Genomic DNA, 26,120 nt, shown 5'->3' with positions numbered 1-26,120 from the left:
CTCGAAGCGGCAGATTGTCTTGACTGCATAGCGTGAGGCTACATCACACCCTCACAGCAGACGCACAAAAAAAACGCCAGAGGTGACTAAATATATTCCCACGTAAAGAAAAAATAAATAAAAATAAAACACGAAAGCTATTTTAGAAAGCTCTGCCAAAACGCCTATAAATTAGTCATAATTACAAAACACGCCAGGAACACTACACAATTAGTCAAATTACCTTCATGCATAAAAATGTCTAAAACAAAATTAACTCCGGCATATAGAAACAGAGATTAAAAAATATATAAAAACACAGATAGATTAAAGAATATATATGGAAACACAAAGAATAAAGAATATATATGGAAACACAGAAAGAATATAGGTTAAACACAGCCCCATCTTCATTTCCTTACAATTTATCTGAGATTATAAAGCATTCTCCGCTTTGTCTAAAGTTATAAGTATACGGATATCACAGCGGCTGAACAGCCTAATTATTACAGGTTCAGGTATATTGCACCATATTTAACGCGAGATTTGCATACTCTGCATATGTTCACTCCGTAAAACATTATTAATATTATTAGTTGGAAAGCCGAGATTTTCCATTGCTATACGGAATAATGTTTATGAAGGATCAGTGACAGCGGGGAAAGATTCTTACCAAGCTCGCCAGCTGCATTGCGACCACCGACTGCATACAGATGACCTTTGAGGGCACTTAGGTGGAAAAAGGTCCGCTTTTCGTTCAGAGAGGCCACTTGCATCCATTTATTGTAACGAGGATCGAACCTGAAGACCGTGTCCACTGCGGTTTTACCTTTTGTGTCGTAATTGCTTTGGCCACCGACTACATACAGAAAGTTTCCAATGACGGCAATTCCATGCTGATATCTGGGAGCATCCATAGGAGCTAAGGCTTTCCATTCGTGCCCCTTCTCGTCGTACATGCGCAACTCCTTGCTAACAACCAGCTGCTGTCGCAAAACCCCCCCAAGAGTAACCAAATGGGTGCTGTCCGAGCGAATGGCAGTTCTTTCAGACTGCATAACAGGTTGCATGTATGGCATCATTTGGTAATTGCTAGCTTCTAAAAGTAGGTTTACACAAGTATTGTCAGTCCTCATGAAATCCACAGTCTGGACGTGGTTGATAAGGTCTTGTGGTGTCATCAGAGGAAATCTGATGTTCTTCATTATCTTTGCAGCATATTCCATCCGAGAGTCTTCGTATCGTAGCCATCGGCAGGCCGCCTTAAAGAGTTCCAGCTCAGAACAGTGCTTAAGGCTATTGCTGGAGAGGACAAAGGCGAGACGATCGAACGGGAGTTTCACAAACTCCCCAGTAGTTAATAACGGAGGGAAGTTCTTCAAGATAAAGTTATTTACATATTTATCAACTTCAGTGAGATTGTAAGTATTTGCAATCCGTCCAACTTCAACACAATTTTCCAACGTTACCTAAAAAATAAAATATAAAAATGAGAAGCCTATAAATATCCAATTGGAAGAAACATTTTCCATGTGATTTATAATGCTTTCATTCTGTTTAACGTTTACACAGGACATTAAGAGGCATCTCAATTACAGGCATCATCATTGGAACGTCTAAATATTTTCTTTAAAACAAGCTTGCGTTTAACCTCTAACCATGAAGACTTTGATGTGCATCAGACTGCATTACTGTGTAAAAGCTATGGCTATGGGGCACAAGCCGTCAATTATCTGACAAATTAAAACATTAGAAAAAGGATAATACTAAATACTAGGGCTGCAACTAACGATTATTTTAATAATCGATTAATCGGCCGATTATTTTTTCGATTAATCGATTAATCGGATAAAAAAAACAATATGCAAATTTTTCGTTTATTTAAAAGAATTTAATGAACTGGATGTTAAAAAACAACTTAAAATTTACATTAACATTCTTATTTTGTTATGATGTAATAAAAAACAATATTTTCAAAGTACAAGAACCCAAACACAATATTTATGAAACAAAATAACCCCAAACATTCTGAAAAGAGGTGGACTATTACTGTTCAAGAAACTTTGCCCCAGCACTTTGCACTTTGCACCCAGCACTTTGCACCCAGCACTTTGCACCCAGCACTTTGCACCCAGCCCTGGCACTTTGCACCCAGCACTTTGCACCCAGCACTTTGCCCCAGCCCTGGCACTTTGCATCCAGCACTTTGCACCCAGCATTCAGCACTTTGCACCAGCACTTTGCACTTTGCACCCAGCCCTGGCACTTTGTACCCAGCACTTTGCACCCAGCCCTGGCACTTTGCACCCAGCACTGGCACTTTGCACCCAGCACTTTGCACTGTGCCCCTGCACCCAGTCTCTAACTCTGCCCTGCACCCAGCCCTGCCCCCACATTCTGCCCTGCCCCCACACTCACACTCTGCCCTGCACCCACACTCACACCCTGCCCTGCATCCCCACCCCCACTCTGCCCTGCACCCAGTCTCCCACTCTGCTCTGCACCCACACTCACACCCTGCATCCCCACCCCCACTCTGCCCTGCACCCAGTCTCCTGCCCTGCACCCCCCACCCCCACTCTGCCCTGCACCCCCACCCCCACTCTGCCCTGCACCCCCACCCCCACTCTGCCCTGCACCCACACTCACGAACTGCTCTGTGCGAATGGAGCCACTCGCACAGAGCGAACCGCTCTGTGCGAATGGAGCCACTCGCACAGAGCGAACCGCTCTGTGCGAATGGAGCCACTCGCACAGAGCGAACCGCTCTGTGCGAATGGAGCCACTCGCACAGAGCGAACCGCTCTGTGCGAATGGAGCCACTCGCACAGAGCGAACCGCTCTGTGCGAATGGAGCCACTCGCACAGAGCGAACCGCTCTGTGCGAATGGAGCCACTCGCACAGAGCGAACCGCTCTGTGCGAATGGAGCCACTCGCACAGAGCGAACCGCTCTGTGCGAGTGGAGCCACTCGCACAGAGCGAACCGCTCTGTGCGAGTGGAGCCACTCGCACAGAGCGAACCGCTCTGTGCGAGTGGAGCCACTCGCACAGAGCGAACCGCTCTGTGCGAGTGGAGCCACTCGCACAGAGCGAACCGCTCTGTGCGAGTGGCTCCATTCGCACAGAGCGATTCGCTCTGTGCGATCCGTGCACATAGACATGAAGAATACTTACCTCCGGAACGCGTCACATCCGTCACGTAGCTAGAAGGCGGAGACTGCAGAGCGTGTAGCAGAAGCGGGGAACGCTCGCGGAGGTAAGTAAAAGGAGCCGAGTGCTCCAACAACGAATTGATCACTCGATTAATCGATAACGGAAATCGTTATCGATGATTTCCGTTATCGATTATTATCGATTTTATCGATTCGTTGTTTCAGCTCTACTAAATACATTTTAGGAGTATTAAACGCCACGATATCACGTCTTTATAAAAATGTATCCAGACGTGTTCTACCGTTTTTAGCCGCATTCTCTTCCTGGACACTTATTGAGGCCGGGTGACAGTCCAGTTCTTTAAAATAATAAAATGGCATCCCTTCTGTTTTGACCTTGTTCATGCAATTAAACCATTTCATTCTTTTAGAGGTCTAAGAGAAAGGATATTCAACAGAATAAAGGACAGAAAGGTTTGTTCATCCACCCAAAGCCACGTGATTGAAGAATATTCTGTTAGGAATGGCGCTAAGTGATATCTGCCGATGGATGAATCGAGGTGAAGCACCCAAACTGGAAACTGGCCGTTAGAGACGACGCCGTCCACAGACTGGGTTCTTGCACAATAGTTTTTTTTTATTCACTACTGAGGCAGCTATACTGGATATCACGATAATCTAAACCGCGACATTGTGTGCAACGATCTTCTTTTTTTATTAAAAGACATTGATTAACTTTTTCATTTTGCTACAAAAAATCGATTCAGAAGAATGGAGGACTAAATGAGATGTTCAGCGTTCACATGTTTAGCGGTAGTCTTATCTCCAAGATTCCAACAAGTCAAAACACACAAAGGAACGAGCGAATGAATTCAGCGCCCAACTGAACGCACGTCTATAAGAGGCACTCAACGGACCGTCACCGGAGTCATTAATGTCTCCAGGAGAAAGGCATGCATAACATCTAGCAACAGTCAAAATGTGACCAACATGCCTGTAAAAATTAACCCTTTTTTAGAAGCCAGGAAGGCAACGCGGTACCAACAGCTACCCAAGTACCAAGACTTTATATGAACGAGGAGCCCAAACCAAACACACTTATTCCACTAAAACCTACTGTATACATTCCGGAAAATCCACATTTACTTCACAAACATAAGAAAATGATTACCATTACATTGTTACCATAATTAATGAGAGAAAACATGTCAAATTATTATGCAAGCCTAATTAATCCTCTCTCTGTTTCGGGCTTGCATATTAATTGCATGCAAGTATTTACATTTTCTTTGCCCTCTGCGGCAGCTAGAGGCTTTTCTGCATCTATTAAACAGGATTTAATCAAGAGTATCTTTGTAATAGAAAAGGCTATCATTTTCACAGCGGGACGAACCTCTCACAGTGAGGAATGATTCAGAAGAGAATAAGGTGGGAATAATGCAGAAAAGAACAAATACAAAGGGGATAAAAGGCTGTGTATCTATAAGGGGCATCAAATCATTTTAACCTTCACGTGGGATAATGGGTCCTTCGCATCACCCCCCCTAAAAAAGAATGCAGACCACCAAATGCCAAAGATACACGTTAAATCTTAATACACAACCTCTGCTGCTGCCGGCTGGGGCTTCTATGGATGGAGCACCGGAAAGGTCATGTCACCCCGGCACTCTGTCATAGAAGCCCTAGTGGAAGTGCAGGGCAACAGCGGCGGTTGTCTGTTCGCATCGCGCAGGCGTTCTCCAGCTGCCAAAGAGGAGGATACAGGTCCCCTGCAGCGCTGCGGGGGATCTGGATCGTAGTCTTATACTCGGACCTCGATACACAGAACAAAACGGACAAAATATAATATGTCACCGATTGTATACTCCTTTCGTGTGTCTGGCTGCTGTGCTGTTTGTTGCATTTTCTGTTGCTCCTTTGATCACCGATTATGTATTTGTATAGCGCTACGTTTTCCTTGCTACCTGGCCGGGCTCTGTTACTCCGTTCGGTGGTACGTTGTACTGTATTGGTCTGATGTTTACTGATTTCGGTACAGTCTTATCTTTTGTTTTTTTGTCCGTGCCTTTTCTTTTGTTTGTTATGAAAATTCAATAAAATTTCAAGTGATAAAAAATATAACGTGATATTTAGGCATTATCCCTGCTAACAGGGCCATATTGTGTTAGAGTAACATTAAAGATAACCATTATTTCAATCTACATTTAAGGTACAGCTAAGAGAAATATTAAAACAAAACGAGTATGATGCAACCCCAAAATTCTTACACTCAAGTAGTCAAACCACAATGTATATAAAACCCAGACAATCAGTTACTTGTTGTGCCGCTGTCAAGCATGAGAGGCTAGGAAGAATGTAGCGCGTTTGGTAAATCCCTCAAACACCGTGACTTTTCCTATCCATAGCACTTCATGCATTTTCAAGACAGATTAAGTCAAGAAGTTGGTAAATTGGTTTACACTCTTACCCCTGATATAAGAAACACTTTGCAGAAGTCCAAAACTGGCAGTATCTGTAAAAAACTAGCAGCTTCCAGCGTATCTTGAAGATTATCCATGTTCAGGGAAAGTTTTGAAGTGTATATGAAATCAATAATTTTTTTTAATCCAATTTTGTTCACGCCATGTAATTTAATGCACATTAAGTCTTGTTCCTTCATTCCACCTAGAGAAGAAAGCAGTCTACATTTTTAATAATCCTTACAATGCATTAACAGTTTTACATTAAACCTTTGTTCAACAACACGTTTAACTATATAGTGCATTTTACTGTATCATAAAGGTGTTTCGTAGGACACACAATGTCACCTATATATCTTATTTACATGGCATTCTGCTAACAAACAGGTGTCCATCAAACCAAAGTGTCAGTAAACATTAAAAACACAGGCAGATGTATTTATTCTGTCAACACCACATTTGCGAACGGAATGCTATAAGAAAGTCTCATTGAATATTAAGCTTACCTAAAGTACATTTCCAGATATCGTTAGGGGTGTTGCAGAGGTTGGTAATGCACGAGACGCCACTCAACAAAAAATACTAACTTCCTTTACATGTAAATTTTCAAACAAATAAGTATTTATAATTGGGAGCGGGGTGTGATCTGATGGCGCCAGGCCCCGTAAATAATCAAAGAACTCAGAATCTAGAAATAATGCCTAATATTTTGGCATATTTCAGTGAAGCTGGGGATATTTTTTAAGTTTAATGTCGCTTTAATAAAAAATTTAAAAAATATATATATATATTTTAGGGGCTACAAAAAAGAATTGTATATATTAAATATTTAGGGTTTTACCTTATTAAACAAACACCGTGCATGAATCGTTTTACCTGTGAACATGGCTTTGAAGTAGTCACTTGAGGAGGCCATCATAGCTCGGTGAACTGGAAATATCTCATCCCCATCCCCCGGTACAAGTGTCACATCACAGAGTAAACCCTCAATTCTTAACTGGTCAAAGCCCTATGGATGAAGAAAAGAAAAACAAAAAAAAAAACAGGATTTCTTATTACATATTGTTTTTCCTGAAATAACAAAATTACTAGTTTATGCACTAATAAAACTATATAAAACATGCTTGTCTCGTTGGATATGACAATGCAGTGTTCGGCCTAGGCAGTCCCAATAGGACTATGTATGCATAGTTTATATCTATATGCCTAGAGGCCAGTTAAGTGGAAACATAACTTTCATTGGGTTACATGGGGGGTTTAGGTGATGGTTTGTTTATGTTCTTATCAACAAATTTCTCAATTTTTCAAAAGCACGTGCCTGCTGTTGCTACACAAGGATTCAGTTCATGGAAATACACAATTCCACATTGCAGAAGAAAATCAATGGTGAAGCTGCAGGGCAGGAGGATTGGAAAACATGGAAGCAGCCATTAGATTCTCTTTGGCAGCGAGTATGAGCATGTAACCACCAGTAGCCGTTTTGGCATTATGACTAGATTAGAATACCCAGTTTTCAAACGTTTTTGCAGAGTTACGCAAGCAAAACCCATTTGTGTTAAATGTAAGGTCTGCATAGATGTTACATTGCGAGTCAATAAAAGACAGCTTAACTTAAGCTTAACTTCTACTTTCCCCGATGTTTATCGTCTCTAAATTGATTTACTTTACTGCCTCAGGTAGGAAAGAGAAGCCTGTGAGACCCAATAAAGGATCATCGTCCTAAAGAGCAACACTTGGGAGGTGTCTTTTGAACGTGTTAATATGAAAACACACTGCGTCAAGCTTACAACTGTTCCTTCATCTCAGATCCGGAACAAAAGGAATCACTCAATAATGATTTCCAAAACACTATAAAGAAAAGAAAAAAAAAAAAAAAAGTTTCATACCTGTAACACCACTGAACTGTGAGTATTGCTGGTGAAAAATCTGGTGGTTCCGGTCTTTGAGGACTGAAGATGAGCAGAGACACCCATATCGTTGTTCCCAAGAGAGACTTTCAAATGAGGATCTTCCTCTTCGACCAATGATCTGCAGATTAAAATGGTAACCAGTGGTTTACCGCCTTTTACATGAAACGGATTTCTAATATAACACAGGAGAAGCCCTATTTGTATTACACTGCAGAGTGGAACCCAATACGTTCACCCATAATAAAAGCATAGCCTAAAGCATTTAGAGATTCTGCAAGGAGAGGAGGTTCTCAAGTTAGGAGGATAAGGGTTTACGAGGATGTGTCGGTACCGTTCTCTTAGGCAAACCAGGTACGACTTACTAACCCATTATACTAGACGGTTTTGATCAAATGATTATGAGTCAAGGCTACCATTTCTGATCATTTGCCATTAATGATGTTACTTATTAATTCATGCTTGGAAATTAGTTAGACCTGAATCGGCAGAATACAAAACACAACATATATACGTTAACATGTTTAATGTACTAAACAGCAGCCCAATGCATTAGTAGAGGGAAACTGCCCAGTCCAGCACTTGTAACAGACATAACGCGCGGGGTAAACTTTGTATCTTGTCTCTTCCTCGCCACTTAAAGAAAATAACAAAAAGGTTCCAAATATCAAGATGACTCAATACTCGAGCAGCTAAAAGGGAGAGGAGCTCAGCTGCACGTCAGGATATATTTTGCCATCAGCTAAAGGGCTACGGCACATCTTTTATTGCCAATATTTTTTTTTTAAAACATCGGCTATGGTAGGTTCATTTCTTAACACAACATTCCCACAATTTTTATTCTATTAACGTAAAATTATTATTTTTATTTTTCTACCCAGCTTCCTATATTCTCTTTATTTTATGTAATAAAAGAGTGGCGAGCGGCATTCAGCATTATAACGTCACATTCAGGCTCCATGACATTATAGCATAAACACACATGATCTATTTACACATATAAACAGACATATCTATAGCTATATGCACACATATCACAATAAAACGGACCGACAGGAAAGTTAACACATAAGAGCTTAGCCTGGTAACCAAATACAGATGTAGAGATTCTAATGTCTGGGTCCGGGGGGGGGTCTATGTTTTTGCATTATTATGAAATGTAGAATTTGCATCCAAAGACAGGCGGTGTCGGGCACCGGGGTGTTCCCACAAACATTAACAGACAAGCCATTCAAAAAGCTGCCCAGTGTTCATAGCCAACGATAGTTATTGTATAAATAATAATCATTGTGTAAAAAAAAAAAATCCTAAATTTCCAGTTTTGTATCTGATGCTATTCCAACATTAACACGATGACAGGCAAATCGCTGTAACTTGGATTACAAATTAGCAAAGACGATGAATGATGAAAACTATAGCACAGGTTGAGAGCCGCATGAAATAAGACTTTAATCGTAGCTTTTACTTGGTCTTTTAGTGAAAACATTACCCAAAATGACCCATCCATTCATTCGCCTGTGCTTACACCGAGAAGCATACTTTAGAACCAGATTGGCAGTGATAGTTTACTAATGAATCTATATGTATGCAGGTCTTTGAGAATTAACATAAATGAAGACTAAAAATAGCCTAAATCATGGCCGAGGTCACATGGGAACAGTCAGCGTCCTTCTGTTGGGATCAGGACTACAGCAAACAAAGGAGGACAGAAGAATCTTGCAGCGGATACTGAGGGAATTTATCATTTCCCGGGTTTAAATACTCCAAACATTATGATATCTAAAATATACTTATCGGAAAGGTCAGCCTGCAAGATTTCAAGTGCTAACAAAACACATTTCTGCAACAAACGAGGGTTATCAGAAACTACCATGTCCTTTTTTGTACATAAAATATGATAAAAAAAAGTATATTTGAACAGAAATGTATCCTCACCTTAGCTCACACCTCGAGTGTAGGCAGTGTAATAGTCTACTTATGGCTTAATTTACCGGTAATTTACCACATTTTTGCCAGCTAGATTGCAGAGAGAGTGGGATAATCAGGTAATTATTGTTTGCTCCGCTGATTTCCCTCCCCAAAAAAATAGAAGAAATTAACAAAAAAACACCTTGAATTTGAATTTATGTGAAATGTAGGAGCCAGACACATCCGGGAGTCAACTTGTTTTTTGATACAACAGAGATCTACATAAAATACCACAAAAGGCTAAACCTATATGGATGTGTGATCGTTGTTGTTAGTACAACACGAAAAAAGAAAATACTTCTAAAAAATATGGACTTATGCAGCAGGCCAATGCAATATTCCTATGAATATTAACCATTATGCTGAGAAAATAGGATTACGTTTTTTCACATGGATGGTTAATTAGTAAAGTAATGAAAAAAAGCTTTCAGGGGCTAAATTGTAAGCCCCATAACAGGCAATTTCCTAGATATGACCTTGAGGTTCTAATAATGCCATTCTTTATGCAGAAGAGGGAAAAGAGAAGGAACAACGGAAGGGGTAAGAGGACACGAATGGTGCTAACGTACGTCTTACAGATTAAGATGAGAAGCAAAACTGAGCAACAACTGCATTTCAGTCTGGCCCTTTTAAGATATAATCATCTGACTGAAAGGGTTAGAACATAGGAGGCAATGGGGGAAAAAAAGTTAATTTCTATGGATTTAGAAATTTCTTTGAAATGCGTTTCTAGGCAGGGCTATGAAACGAATCAGAATCCAACTATGCCGCCCTCTTCTCTGGCTCTCAAGAACAGTCACCAGCCCATGCAGTCTTACCCCAGGACCATGTAGAGTCCTGAAACAAAATCTATCACGGCTTGCTCTGCCCTCACGATGTGTTGCTAGTACAAGGTTTGGTAGACAGCGAACCCAGGAAGCAAGGGTACTGTTTGGATTCTTACTGACTTTACTTTTTATTTGATTTTATTTTTGTATTTATTTTTTGTAAAACTGCAAAATACACAGAATTAGGAACATATATTAGAACATTGTTTGAACCCATTTTCAAACTACAATGCATACAAGTGACCGGCATACATGACTATTCAAATGTCACCTGACAGAAAACAAAGGCCTTGCTAGCCAAGCTCATATCACCTTACTGACATGAAAATAATATACATCAACACGAAACCGTACTTAAATCAGTGAAAGTATATACTAATGCATTTCAAACAATTAGTTACAGACTTATATTTCCAAGGCCTGTGTGTAAGAAAAAGGGAGAGCTCATAACTGTTCTGTCTTCTCCTCAGACTTGCTTACAGTGGAATAACCTGGAACAAGGAAGTCGTATTGGACCAACTTTATTTATACTAAGCACAGACATATATACAGATGTCAGAATAAGGCTTCTATATGTATGTCATGTATTTGCGGTCTCCAAAACAAGGCTATAGGTACACGAACATGGTTGGGGCAGCACTGGAAGAAAACAAATTTAATCCGGAGAACTACTGGTTTAGACGTGCATTAGAGAATACCAAGGTTATGGCTCTGCTTCTGTGGTCCTGAAGTACAAGAGATTGGTAAGACAGCGTTAATGTAAACAAACCTTGACAGCTTTCAGGTGCAATATATATATATATATATATATATATATATATATATATATATATATATATATATATATATATATATATATATATATATATATATATATATATATATATATATATATATATATATATATATATATATATATATATATATATATATATTACCGTATTTGCTCGATTATAAGACGAGGTTTTTTTCAGAGCAAATGCTCTGAAAAATACCCCTCGTCTTATAATCGGGGTCGTCTTCTAATCAGACCTCAAATAGAGGTCTGATTAGGAGACTAAGATCCAGATCCCCCGCACCGCTGCAGGGGACCTGGATCCTCCTGTCGTCGCCCCCCCCACACACACACACTTACCGGTGCTTCCGGAGGTGAAGTTGGCAGCGGGGGTTTGTATGCGTCCGTCGCAAATACCTTCCCCGACTGTCAGAGATCATTGTTCCAGAGTTCCTGATCTCTGACAGCCGGGGAAGGTATTTGCGACGGACGCATACAAACCCCCGCTGCCAACTCCACCTCCTTCCGGCTGCCGCGGAATGAGACGTCAACCCGCTGCCCCGGCAATACACCAGGAAATTGGAAGCACCGGTAAGTAAGTAAGTAAGTGTGTGTGTGTGTGTGTGTGTGTGTGTGTGTGTGTGTGTGTGTGTGTGTGTGTGTAGGGCATTTCTGGAATGCCTTACACCCCTATATGCCACTCTGGCACTTAGGGGGTTAAAAGGCATATTATGGGGCAGAGTGGCATATAGGGAGGTATAAGGCATTTCAGGAGGCAGAGTGGCGTTAAGGGGGCATTTAATAGTGCACTCTGCCTCCTGAAATGCCTTATACCTCCCTATATGCCACTCTGCCCCATAATATGCCTTTTAACCCCCTAAATGCCAGAGTGGCATATAGGGGTATAAGGCATTTCTGGAGGCAGAGTGCTCTATATAATGCCTTTTAACTCCCTTAATGCCACTCTGCCTCCTGGAATGCCTTATACCTCCCTATATGCCACTCTGCCCCATAATATGCATTTTAACCCCCTAAATGCCAGAATGGGATATAGGGGTATAAGGCATTTCTGGAGGCAGAGTGGCACATAGGGGGTCAAAAGGCATACCATGGGGCACAGTGGCATATAGAGGGTTAAAAGGCATATCATGGGCCACAGTGCCATATTGGTGTGGCAAGCCTGGGGGCAGATGTGCGTAACTGGGGGACAGGTTGGAAAATACAATAGAAAATATAAAAGAAATAAAAACAAAAAAAAAATATTTTTCTCAATCATAGCTTTTATTAAAAAAAATAGTTTACATGAATTAACATTTACTGGTAAAACTTTTTTCCTTTAGGGTCGTCTTATATTCAGGCTTTTTCTTTTTTTCCTAAGTTAATATTCAGATTTTGGGGGGTCGTCTTATAATCAGGGTCGTCTTATAATCGAGCAAATACGGTATATATATATTATATATATATATATATATATAATTAGTTTCAATATTGCAAAAGTTAATGGAAGAGATCTGCGGCACAAAATTCCAGACAGAGCACAACAGCAGCAGAAGAAGTGAAGAAATAAAGAGATGTGATAAAATCTAGCCAACGGTACTGTCTACTAGACTAGAACAAACGACGCGGCTCTGTGCCCTGCCATCAGCAGCAATCTCCCTGCTCTCCGCTGCTCTGTATTAACAGGACATACTGGAATCCTTTGAAACTCAGGAAGGTTAATTCAGTCTGTCGCACATTTGTGTCATAATACATCCATAATACAGTAAAGACTCTTCTGTTTGAGTCAATTAAGGCCACAGACATGGGAATAGAAAAAAATTAGTTACATTTCACACCAATATAGATTGTAAGCTTTCGAGCCGAGCTCTCTCCACCTAGTATATTGGTTTGTCTGTCAATTCTGCTCTTGTAATACCCCTTGAATATTTGTATTGTATTGTATTAAGCGCTGCGTAAATGGTTGGCGCTATATAAATAAAATAAATATATATTTTTTTATTATTATTTATTTATTTTTTCCCTAGATCATCCAGAATCTTAAAGCTCAGGGTAAAGGAAAGGTTTAAGAATCCTCAAACCTATTTCAAACTATAGCTGCAGTGAAGCTATAAATCCTGAAATGCCATTAGCAGGTTGCTCTAGTATTTTAGAGGCCAGGTCAGCACGGTGTTGGATAATATCCACAAGGCTCCTAACCTTTTTGAGTCCTTTAGAACTGTGTAGATGCAGAGTTTTTCTGACTCCCTGGAATTAGGTCAGCTCTTATTATGTGCCTGAGATCTGCGAAGCCTCTTCTGATAAGACTGCATTGCCAGCACGGGATTGTTAGCACTTTGGATCATATCATGCTTAAAAGGGATGCCTACTACCTAGAGACAATGCGTAAAGGAGAGCCGCACTAGATCAGTCTATCACGCAGGACGCATCTGATGGGTCCATTACACTGTTCCTTATTAAAGCGGATCAGGTAGTCGCAAATATTAAACGCACCTGAAGGAGCTGCCAGGGGGCTGGGCAAGCAGGCCAAGCCCAATCCTTTTCAGCATTGCATTCTGGGACGACCGCTGCGACCAGAGGCGTCCCAATCCTTCAGCCAGCAATATTAGTAATGTCCGTGTCGGACGCATGGGACACCATAGCGATTAAGGCTGATATGTTCAGGTAAGTTGCCTGGCACAATGTACAGATGAAGCGTTGTGCCCCACAGGATGACATGTTGCCCCTTTGTTTTTATAATGACACTTGCAATTGAAAATACCCATGCGCAGTGAATAACGGGACAGGGATCTAATTAGCAAGGTTAGCATATGGGAGGCACTATGGGGGGAGTCCGTTTCCACAGTATTATCAAACCCTGCACTGGATACAGAAATTATATTTAATATTAAGTATGTTCTTTGTTTTCCAAACACTGGTCAGAACCTCTACATGTCTACAACACCAGCATCGTGCCAATAGCTATTTTGGTCTTTGAAGCCTTCAAGTATTGAGTCTGATCAGGTGAAGCACTGAGATGCTAGATACACGATACCCCAGGCTTCATGGCAAACTGGAAGCAAGTTCATATCCACAGACGTAATATTTCTTTTTTGCAAAAAAGTGGCCATCTTCCAAGCCCAGAATCAGTTTTGACCTTCAGCGCTCTACACAGGACAATAGTTTGACAGGCTGTGACAACAAAGGGCAGGACCAAAGAGAACCGCCAGCAATATACCGTATTTGCTTGATTATAAGACGACCCCCCAAATCTGAATATTAATTTAGGAAAAAAAGAAAAAGCCTGAATATAAGATGACCCTATAGGAAAAAAGTTTCACCAGTACATGTTGATTCATCTAAACTATTTTTTTTAATAAAAGCTATGATTGAGAAAATATTTTGGTTTTATTTCCTTCTATTTTCCAACCTGCCCCCCAGTTATGCACATTTGCCCCAGAAATGCCTTATACCCCCTATATACCACTGTGCCCCATGATATGCCTTTTAACCCTATATGCCACTGTGCCCCATGATATGCCTTTTGACCCTCTATGTGCCACTCTGCCTCCAGAAATGCCTTATACCCCTATATGCCACTCTGGCATTTAGAGGGTTAAAAGGCATATTATGGGGAAGAGTGGCATATAGGGAGGTTTAAGGCATTCAGGAGGCAGAGTGGCGTATAGAGGGTTAAAAAGGCATTTCTGGAGGCAGAGTGGCATTAAGGGGGTTAAAAGGCATTTCACAGAGCACTCTGCCTCCAGAAATGCCTTATGCCCCCCCATTTAACACTCCCCCGCCCCCCCCCCAACTTACCGGTGCTTCTGACTTCCCTGTCATGTAGCCGGGGCAGCGTGTAGATCCCACGCACTGAGTCCATCGCGGCACCGGTGCGGGGAAACTGATCTCTGACAGTCGGGGAAGGTCTGCGTGATGGACGCAGACAACCCCCGCTGCTAGCCACGCCTCCTTCCTGCTGCAGCGGAAGTCTAGCTGTCCCAGCTACACATCCAGGTCCCCTGCAGCTGCGGGGGATCTGGATCTTAGTCGTCTCATAGTCAGACCTGTTTGAGGTCTGATTATAAGACGAGGGGTATTTTTCAGAGCATTTGCTCTGAAAAAAACCGTGTCTTATAATCGAGCAAATACGGTGCTATAACTAAAGGTATACAAGTTGACCTTCCTTACAACATATTGTTTAATGGTGTTAATTATAGTTTGTTTTTATTTGTGGCAACTTAATTAAGACAGAAAAAAATTACTTGATTTACAGTGTTCTGCGAAAAGTATCATGCTGGCGCTCATTGCAATTTGTGTGTCAACATAATTAATAATTAATGTAAACATATTGGATAGCTCTTGATTATTAAGTAATGAAGATCTCACTTAACCAGAACAGTAATAAAAAGGATTTTTATTCCATTAATAGAGGATTTTATTTGGTATTATGGAGAAGAAATCAGAGGAAAGGATCACAGACTAAATACATTTATATGGAATGTTATCATTTAGCAGCCTATTGCATGAGGAGTATTATAGTAAAAAGGCTATATAACCGTGGCCCTATTTTGAGGGAGATATGAGGAATGAGTAGCACTCCACAAATAATTAACGAGGGGGTAGAAGGTTCAATTTGTTTGTGTAAATTATGACCGATTCACAAAAAAACAATATAACAAACTTGTACGATTCTCATACCAACACCACTGCATCACAGTAATGACAAACAGTACAACGTTTCTCTGTATCTGAAACATCAATCTAACAGGCGCGTTCCCCACGTCACAAGAGAAATGAGGACAATACAATGAACGTATACATTTTGATACCTTTGTTGTCCTATAGTTATTAAAATCCCCTTCATGACAAAGCCCATACATGTACGGACTCACAATGCATTGTTTTGAAAGCCATTGTCCTTAAGGGGTTAACCGTTACCTGTTTGCTAATATTTTCATCTGCCTGCCTCACGTTCGGCATCACGGATAAGCAGCAGGGAGCTGGTAAGTGTGTCGAGTTAGGAGACGAAGTAACTTCTTAAAAGCTGGGGAAGAGCTCCATTCAGAGTTGTATAAAATATCAAAAGCCGGTGCCAACGGGGCCATTTACATCAGGATTTGTGAACTACGGCGCCTAACGTCTTAAAAATAGCAAGCATACATTTTGTGGCACTCCCCATACATTCAGAGACAATGCAGACCCATCTAATATTAACCAAAGACGCTCTATTGGGAATAGCTTTATCTGTGCATTGCTGATCCCCCCTCCTTTTTTTAATTAAAAACCAGCAGCCAAAAATGGCAGAATTAAGTTTATATATCTTAAATCACATTACGTTTTATTTAACGTCTGGACATGTCTAAAAACAGGAAAAAAATCTACGTTACATAAAAATAGATCCGGTTCTGCAAAGAAAAGATGAAATAATAAAGCATGGGTTTTCCAAACAGTGCTGTACTCAAACCTTGAACGAAACAGTACATTTCCTCCATGTGACCCTGTAAATATTAGGTATAATGCACGGGTAACAGATTTATCTTTCGGTCCTTAATATAATAGAAATTCTACGGTTTAAGCATACATCGTAAAGACAATAGAAGTGAGAAAGGTCGGCAGAAAGGGCTCGTTCGAACTATCCACACTTTGGCTTGCGGAATATTCCACCTTTGTTACAGTTTTTCATCTCAACACCTGTTTTCTCATGGATACAGAAACCAAGCAACATGGCCTTAGAATTTTTGGTTGCCATAACGATTCCTCATTATGTAAAAGGTGTGCTTTAGGACTACTTATGTTAATTAAAAAAAAAAAAAAAAAACATGAAAAAAAAAAAAGAATCAGGGTAGCCCATATATATTTACATTGATCTTACGATATAGGGGGCATTTTGCTTGGATACATTTAAATAATTACATAATCAATCGTTACAAAAGGAGATCACTTGACATGCGCTGCGTGGAAGGCAAACATACGACTCTTTCACCAACTCCACAGAAAAACGAGAACTAGGAATGGAAGCTTTCAATGAGGCTTTTGTAGCGGCCACGGAAATGCGATATCACAAAACAGTAACTCAAGACTCGAGATTAAAGGATAAATAGCATGTGATCCTTGTTTTCATGTCATCTGCATCTATCGATGCCCATTTACAGCCACGAACAGGAATAATGCTACGGTGGCAAAAGGGAACATTCCAAACCTTGATGAGCATTATTCAATAAAAACAGTGAGAAATACATAATATACAGGATTAAATAATACCAGGACATGGAAAGCTGTTCAGATGATTCTACGTATAGACATAGGGAGCACAAAACAGTAATATATATCTATTTACGGTATACAGACATGCTTACGCAGGGCTAAAAAGGTCCAAGATCCATGAATTTCATCACATTTGATAAATCATGCGTTAACATGATTTATGAATGATTACTAGCATGGTACACAAATCAGACACATAATTGTTCAAACACTAGCAATTATGGTTTGCCAAACACCATAAATATCAAATTAGGATAACCTCCTATCTTACACAATAAACTGAAAACACCAAACGGTTTAGAGAAACTTACAAATACCACTAATCTTAAGGCTGGACCTTTTTCCAATACAGAATACCCTGTAACTGCAACGAGAAAGAGATTCCAAGCAACGTCTTAGACGTGCGTATCGAGCCAAGAGTGGCAAATTGCTATGAACGGAAAGAATTAAAAGGTTAGCTGTTCTTTTGCAATAATCCGAATCGGCATACAGCCTGAACAATTGGTTTCTGGTATTTGGCAAAACGCTAGCGGTGCATTTTGACAGAGGGTATTCTCTTGAAGGAAAGCCCACCTTAGGTAGCCTCATGTCTCTCACTTACATGTATGCTGGAGAAAGTAGCGACGACCTGGATGTTTTAAGCACAGGAACGGGGAATTTCCAGATAGCAGGAGAGCTCGTTTTCCATTTCAATGGCATGTTGTCACCACGGTACTACAATAACAGTAAACAGCGTTTCCATAACAGGCTACCAACTAAGACTTCCATCCCACACACTACTGACATAGCAGTGGATGCTGCTGCCCTGCAAACAAGCAGAAGACTCTGCCAATGCCCTCAAACCGATGCTCCCAATCTGGAAAATGGGGCTGGCAGTCATCGCCTTTTAAATCCTCCTGTCCCCTAAAGCCATATGATGAGTCTATCGTTCTACCTCAACAATAGTGCCACCTCGTTAGGGAAACACTGACTGCAGTGAATGGGAGAAAGAGAGATGGGGAAAACAAAAAAAAAAACTGCACTGCACACAACTGTACAATGCAGATATATCTGTGAACAGCTAAAAGGACACTGAATGAAAAGAATCTGGAATCACTTCTGACACTAGTGCAATTCTGCTAAGGACACTGCAGTACTTTCATACAAGACAAAGCTCTCGCCTAAAGTCTATCCGTTTAAAAAGGGGGAGGTAGAGGGGATTTGCATGAAATAAAACGTACCTACTCAGAATACACTTGTCATCCTCTGAACATTCTTCTTTTGAGCTGCAACAATACAAATGGGATATAAATCTCAGCATAGCCTTAGGCCAGGGCTAATAAGCGATCAGTGCCTTAATTCAGCAGCCTGTATTCCTCTGGAGCAAGCTTTGGTCAAACAATGCAAGACTGCCATTACGGAGGGGGAGAAAGAAAACAGAAGAAAGAAGAGATAAAAAAAAAAAACAAAAAAAAAACAGTCCTTTTAATCCTTCATTAGAGTGGAGAAACACACGGGTGAAGTGGGGTATATCTGTGCGAAGGATAAGATGCCGGCGGCTCTTATTTCCCTAGTCTGATTCCCCATGCTGGCAGAACAAAATCTTGTATGGTTAGCATGCTGTGGATTCGGGGACAGCTCTCAGCCTTCTGCAGCAGAGAAGCGTGCTCCTAATAGCAGTCCTTGTAGGGACGTTATCAACAATCTAATTCATGCTCCCCCTCCCCCAGAACAGATCACAAATTGCCTAAAGTACCGAGACGCCAGCCGTGCAGGTGTCCATCTGGGACCACTCTGCGGATCTCTGTTCAGCTCGCCGACCTCCAGAGACAACTGACTGAAAGGTAGGACTTCCAACCGAGAGCAGGAGATGAACAGACATCCAGGCACTCAAAACAGATGGAGAATATTTGAGGAATTCCGAAAACAATAGGGCATCCTTTGTGCACCGTGCAAAGCGCTCACTTTTCTACATCCGATAAGCACAGGGTATTGTGCAGCACACATACGCTGCAGCAGATCCTTAAAAGGGTTAATAAAATACATTTTGCGGGCACACACGTTCATGTGTCAAATGCAATTTACTGTAGACTAGTTATGAATACACCGATATATCAAACACACAGCCCCATATAAAACACTATCAGCTCCGACTGAAAGGACATTTCAACACAATCAGGGTTATCAGTGATTTCACAACTAGTACTTGTTTTCACCAGAAGGTGGTGTCAGAAATCAGTCACCGGACGTCAGCCATTTATTATTTTATCACATAGTGGGTTTATAAATTATCAAGGAAGAATATTGTAGGTATCTACAGCTGGAGGGGGGGGGGCACTGAGAAAAATCACACGACCCGGGAGTTTCAGCGATATAAACTACCTAAATCGGACTGACGGATTACAGAGGCTATCAGGAGAAGTTGGTCATTGGCGCTATATGATACACTGTAACAAAATGACACAACAGTCAACAACGGTCCATTGAGCAGGAAAACCAGCCATGGCTGCCCCTTCAAAACACATAATGCTTTAGTGAATAATATAGTCTGTATTTCCATGTATTGGGGGGCAGCAGAAACATCAGGGGCAAGTCCTATCGGAAAACGAGAAAGGAGGGGGCTCAGGAGGAAAGTACATGGTGAGAAAGCTAATATAACAAAATAATTGCACAGTTAGAAAAATTAAGCCATTTCCCAATTTTTAAACCAGTTTAAGGAAAAAAAGAAGACATATAAACCAACAAATCTTCACATTTACATGCATACATAATTAATGGTTCCAATCCCAGTGAAGTAGATTAAACTAAGCCTAGCTAACAATAGATATGGCTCATCTTTTTTTCTCTTTTTACTTTTTCTGACTAATTCTGGTAGAAGTAAAGTGCCACCTAGAGGAAACATATAATAAGAATTTCTGCAATAAAAGTAGAACGCAGAAATGAATTTCAACGAATTTCAACTAGCAGCCCCCCCCCAAAAAAAGTTAAAACACTCAAAATTAGCCCACAGATCTAAACCAATATATAATGAATGATTTTTTAATCTTTATTTGTAAAGTCTTCAAATGCATGCCCACAAGAAAAGAATGAAGTTTTTCCAAGTTTGAGATGTCAGCAATAAAACAGATATTTTCTTGAGTTTCTTGGCAAGAACAATGAAACTGTTTGCGATGTCCGAGGCAGCCAGGGAGACTATATAAAGGTTTTATTGGTACAACTTACAACACTTCTTCTCAATAAAGAAGCTCTCTTTCTATGTGCAGGGACTGAGGGTGTTAGATTAGGAAGACAAAAGAAAGAGAAAAAAGAAAAAACAACTGTTTCCGTACAGGTTTATGAGAGATATCCTCTTTGAAAGCATAAATGGCAGAAATGCCACCCAACCTGCTTGATGTATGAGGATATAGATATATATATATAAAAACACACACACACATATATATATATAAATTATATATATATATATATATATATATATATATATATATATATACACACATATACATCCATGCAACATATCCTCTTTTAATCAACACTGATTTCAAACACATTTCCCACATTAAAGGGCCAACTATTTCCGCTGAGCTGTGCAACAGGACAGAAAGTATAGCGGGTCACATTACCGTGTGACCTATGCACGCATCTTCTTAAGTGTATCCGTGTTTTCCCTCTTTTCACCATTCATAATGTTCTATGCCGTCATCAAACAACGAGCTTTAAAACGCATAAGGAGGACATAGATCCGCACACCTTCAGTAGCAGCGCTCACTCCCGAGCCGCTCACCCAAGGCAGTCACTGAGGGCACCTGCGCTGTTCCCACTAACAGAGAAGCACGTGATACAGCTTCCCATTACTGTGCAACACATCTAATATATCATACACAAAAATAATGCACATACCAACAAAAACAACATACAAAAAGTTTGTTTGACCTTCTTTTAGAAATTGGGACTAAGAAGGCTCCAGCTTGTTGGACACTGAAGTCACCAAAGTGACACTGCAGCCATCGTAATTCCTTTAACGCACATTGCGGATCCATCTGTATGCTGCGGTCAGTTAGATATCAACACAACAACTCTTTTCCAAAGCGGCTTTATGTCCTCATACTCCCACCGTGTACGATTGTACATTCCCATCTGTTTTTTGTTTACATATCCAACAGGTGGGATTGCTATCAGAATATATATGTTTTAACTTGCTAGATTTCAGATACATCTACAAAGTAGTTTAAAAATAAATCTCAAACAGGTTCTTACAATGGACAGATGATTCAGTTATTTTTATGTCATCTAACCTTTTTTGTTTAAATTTTATCACAGTCTTGAACTAATGGATTGCTAATAGTTTAAAAACTGTCAGCTTTCCATACGATAGCATTAATGTCCTTATATTTTATACTATCTGGTCCCGACAAAAGCAAGGGGAAGTTTTCTGATGAGCGCCCATTTAGCCAGAAAGGGCCAACAGTGTGGGCCTCACCAATTCTTCCCACATTTGGGGTTTCAATTCCGCCCGGCTTATGTCCTCTGGACATCCAATTAAAGGCAACCCTTGGCCATTTACAGTTCCATATGAATTTTTTTAAATGAAATTCCATTAAGATATTACTTTTAACTCTAATGGGAATAAGTCTAAGTGAGAAGAGTAATTTTGGTAGGATATGATAGTTAATTTAACCCAATCATTATATATAAAAAAGTTTTTTCTTTCATTAAATGTATTTGAAAAATCCTTCAGTAATGGCAAATCACTTATTTCAATCATATTTTTGGTTCAAGATATCTAAACATGGTTCAATGAAACAATTACAAACACTGAATGGGAAACAAGGCATTCGTCAAACTATCTGTAATACTCTCTTTAATGCAGGGAACATTTTGAGGTGACCCGTATTTACTTAAGGGCTACAACCTAGCGTGACTCTATATCTCATTATAGTCATTACCCTTAAAAGCTGACAAGTGTCCAAACCTCAAGGACTGGAACCTGAGAGCCCTAATTTAGACAATCAATGACTTGCACATCCTTGATGCATGCGTGACACATACAGAAAGTCTCCGATGACAAGAAGCTGCATTAAATATAGCGACTGCTTTAAAAACCATAATAATATTACAAGTGGAACCTTGGCTCACAGATTCCGAGGCTGCAGTCAGCCGCAGAGATGAAAGGAGATATCTGGAAATGAACTGTGAATTTATTAATGGTGTCGAGAACAGGAAGAGAAAGGAAACAAAAACAACGGCGAGAACAGACAGAAGCTTTTCTGTGTCACAAAGTAACTCAACCCCTACATGTGTGTAACCGAAAGCCTCAAACCCAAAGGGAAATTAACGTTACTTCTATAGCTTAAGTCTTTAATAAATATCGCATAGTGTAAACAAGTGCGAAAACAACGAAGTGGCCGCTCCCGCTACAAGCAGATCTGCCGATGTAAGCAGAACGTTACGCGTGATGAGAAGAGAAAGCAAATGTGAACCCACCAGCGTTATCACCGCGTGAGAGCTCGCACGACCAAACTATGTTTGCTTCCAATTAAATTCTCTATCGAAGTTTGAATGTCGTACTTAACAATATAAAAAGTCATTGCCAACTTAAGATAAAAAGTTTCTCTAGATAATAAAAAAAAATAAAAAATAAAAAAAAGTCATGGCCTGGGTCCTGGTCTGCCCATATCTGACCAGCAATTCCACAACAGACATCACTCCCCCAGGAAGCCCCCCGAGGTGATGTACCGCCGATGTGTGTGGAGTCCAAACACACGCGCCATCTCCAGCCACCCTCAAGTATCCTGTCTGCGACACTAACAGGGATGCCTGCAGAAAAATCTTACCGTAGACATACGATTCGCCCAGATACCCGAACTGCTTAAAACTAAACCACATTCGCCAAACGAAGAACTCTTTTCAAGGGCAAACAGCGAATACCGAATCAAAACTGCACTTAAAATAAGGCTTCTGTGCTAGGCAGCATGCGAAAAGGTGATAATATTTCAAACGACTATTTGGAAGACAAGCGATGACATTTTCTTACGGTGAAGTCATTCAGAAATCTCTGTATAATCACAGCACTAAGCAGTCCTTGGCTGCTGAAGGTTTGGAACGTTATTTCTTTGCGTGGACAATGAAAGCCAGTTGTTTCGAGATCAACAACAAAGAGGGAACCTTTGCTGTGCTACACAACTTAGAAGAAGTAACAATACAATCTGGGGGAATTTAAAGATACGAGTCTTAAAAAAGTGACACGATTAAATCGGGGCAAAATAACACCGGCCATTTCAAATAATAAAGTGCCGAGAAATTCCTTTCATAAAAGGAGTATGGATCTAACACAATTAATAATGTACACTTGTATAGGTTAAGGGGAAGTAGAATAAATAACACAAACGTGGCAAGCGAAACGGGAAGCCCAATAAAAAAAAACATTTTCCGCCTGGGGTATAAAATACAGTGCTATATACAGAAGTGCGGGTTAGTGTTCACAAAAACCTGGTTTGAGCTTATTTTGCTCCAAAAGCTGCAGACCTGTCGTCACTCGTGATATATGTCCCATCGTGTTCCCTGTCCAAGCGGTTAATACGGCGAGGGAACTAAAACATGCATGAGATGGGCAGAAACCGATCGTGAAGACGAGACCGAGGACTCTTAGTCTGAGTCTTTACAGCAGAAGAATTAGCAGACCAGACGGGCCGATAAACACCGCACTGCTAAACAAGTCCCGCTTGTGCCATGAAATCCTTTCCTCCACAGACTGATCCATAGATAACAGAGAGAACACAAAACAGCTAACAAGTGGCTGCCTCAAGACATAATGCAAAAAATAAAACTGTAAAAAACTAATATATATGATACTCGAAATAAAAACTTCAGTCAAACTTTTGGACCCAGAACAGTTTTGACAGGTATACTTTTTGTATTTTTTTTCCCCAATAAGAGTTTCATTCTTTTCAAGCACTTTGTGGCACTAAACATAAAATGTTACGCTCATCAATCCCACACGTTTTCAGTGACGCAGAACACCACCAATTTTAACTGAGTGTAATGTGTAATATATATATATATAATTTCCATACGATGGCAGAGACTGTAATTAATACGGCCTAACGATCTCCACCTCTAAAGTAAACATAAAACACAACTTTGCTCAGCACTTAACAGATATTCAATAATATATAATATATATATATATATAATAAATTATATATAATGAACTGCTTGTATAAGCAAAGAAGTGCTGCAGAATATACGGCGAGTCACGCCGGGCACTCCGTTGTACGAGATGTGGGCATCAGAAAATAATGTGCAGTGCGGGGCAGTCGTGGTTCTAATGCAGGCCCTTAAGTATGTGTTTTTTAATATAATTTTTGCAGATGGAGGAAGCGTCACGCTCTTGAGAAACGTCTTATTCATCTGAAAAAAAAAAACATTAGGCTGGCGTAACCTTGGGGAAAAAAAAGCCATTGAGGAAGTATGAAAAAAACTGAGAACGCAAGACAAAAAAACATCAATATGACAAATTTATAGAGTAATAACGGGGCAAAGTAGTCACCATGGAAACCAATGAAACGTTCCAAATCACGGCTCTACCTTCACCGGGTTACAGGGCAGCGGTAACTTTCATTCATATCAGACGTTTCCAGGAAAACTTAAATAACCCGGTGAAGAAAAGGGAAGAAGTCACTTGGCAGCGGATGTTAACCATTCACACAGATCCACTTTTTTGTGCTTGGGGTGGATGTAACCGTAAAAGCGACAGACTTTGGTCCAAGAAAGAGCATCTTTAGTCGTTAACGGCTCTAGATGATAAGCTTGCGAGCCGGCCCCAAACATATCGCTTTCTATAAGTCTGTTAATACTAGTTTTATCGGACACTTTGAACGTACCGACCGGAAGAAGCTCTACGGAAAATGTTGGCGCATTATAAATGAAATTATGGACCTCAGAGGTCTCTTCTTCGTGTAACAAAAAAAATAGATACAAATAAACAAAAATTAGCTGAAGTAGCAACAACCGTCAGAAAGTGTGTATTCCGTCCGTACAGCAGCTACCCGTGTGCACGAATGAGGAGGGGGCAACTTACCGGTCTTGTAGAAGCGAAGTCATTACATCCCCCCTAGGCACGGGGTACTCCATGCCTCCTCCAACAGCACAGCTCCTGTCAGGGCAAACACACATTCAGACCACGGGACTCTTTCCTACCCCACCGCGGCCCAGCTACCCCAGCCCCGCAGCAGCCATGCCCCAGCAGCCCCTAGAACCAACTACTACACAGTACAAACCGGAAGTAAACTTCGTACCAGAGAACGGCTCGCCGCAGCCTCCCGGTTACGGTGACAGGTACACTAGAATAAAGAAAAAGTTCTTATCTCCCGGCACTGTGCGAACTGTCCGGCCAAATCCGGGGCGGGACACTGAGGCGCGCTCCCGCGACGAAGCGCGACCACGAAAAAAAAAAAACACAGAGTAGCGCAGGCCTAGCCCGATGACGTCACCACACCCCGAACAACAACAATAATGAACAGGTTGGGAAGTCAGAGGCCGGCGAGAAGAGGGCGGGGCGATCTCCACTCGCGTCTAACCTTCTACACGGGGAGATACATCGCTCCTCGCGTTCATTGGTGCAGGTTGGCAAGGGGGCGGGCCGAGCAGTCATGATGCTCGCGTGATTGGCTGTTTGCTGTGGCTACAGCTGCTGGATAGGAGGAATGCATGTTCTATAATTAGCTCATTGGACAGCGCTCCTCTATTCATCTGTATGCACTTGTTTTGTTGTTGTTGCTCGTTCTTGATTTCCTGTAAAACTCTAAATAAACAACAGTAACTGCGTTA

At 40.8% G+C, this 26,120-nt stretch overlaps 1 protein-coding gene across 6 annotated transcripts in view; it reads right to left on the bottom strand.

Annotated features, from left to right (window-relative positions):
- The window catches only part of KLHL13 (kelch like family member 13), a 34,409-nt gene extending 8,687 nt beyond the window's left edge, over positions 1-25,722 (bottom strand). The window contains exons 1-7 of one of the 6 annotated variants that reach the window (XM_053472881.1): positions 25,589-25,722; positions 25,372-25,446; positions 18,533-18,577; positions 7,479-7,620; positions 6,469-6,601; positions 5,601-5,797; positions 653-1,448 (exon numbers count right to left, since the gene is read on the bottom strand). In XM_053472881.1, the coding sequence (XP_053328856.1) occupies positions 653-1,448; positions 5,601-5,797; positions 6,469-6,601; positions 7,479-7,620; positions 18,533-18,577; positions 25,372-25,424 (1,366 nt within the window). In that variant the 5' untranslated portion in view covers positions 25,425-25,446; positions 25,589-25,722. Of the gene's footprint in view, positions 1-652; positions 1,449-5,600; positions 5,798-6,468; positions 6,602-7,478; positions 7,621-17,913; positions 18,158-18,532; positions 18,701-25,371; positions 25,447-25,570 lie in introns of those variants that run through there. The other 5 variants (XM_053472884.1, XM_053472883.1, XM_053472882.1 and 2 more) reach the window with 5 other exon arrangements.
- Between the last annotated feature and the right edge of the window lie 398 nt (positions 25,723-26,120).

The sequence above is a fragment of the Spea bombifrons genome, chromosome 8 (assembly GCF_027358695.1).
Source record: "Spea bombifrons isolate aSpeBom1 chromosome 8, aSpeBom1.2.pri, whole genome shotgun sequence".
Classification (NCBI taxonomy): domain Eukaryota; kingdom Metazoa; phylum Chordata; class Amphibia; order Anura; family Pelobatidae; genus Spea; species Spea bombifrons.
The sequence above is the reverse complement of the archived record's forward strand: the minus strand, read 5'-3'. Positions and strand labels throughout refer to the sequence as shown.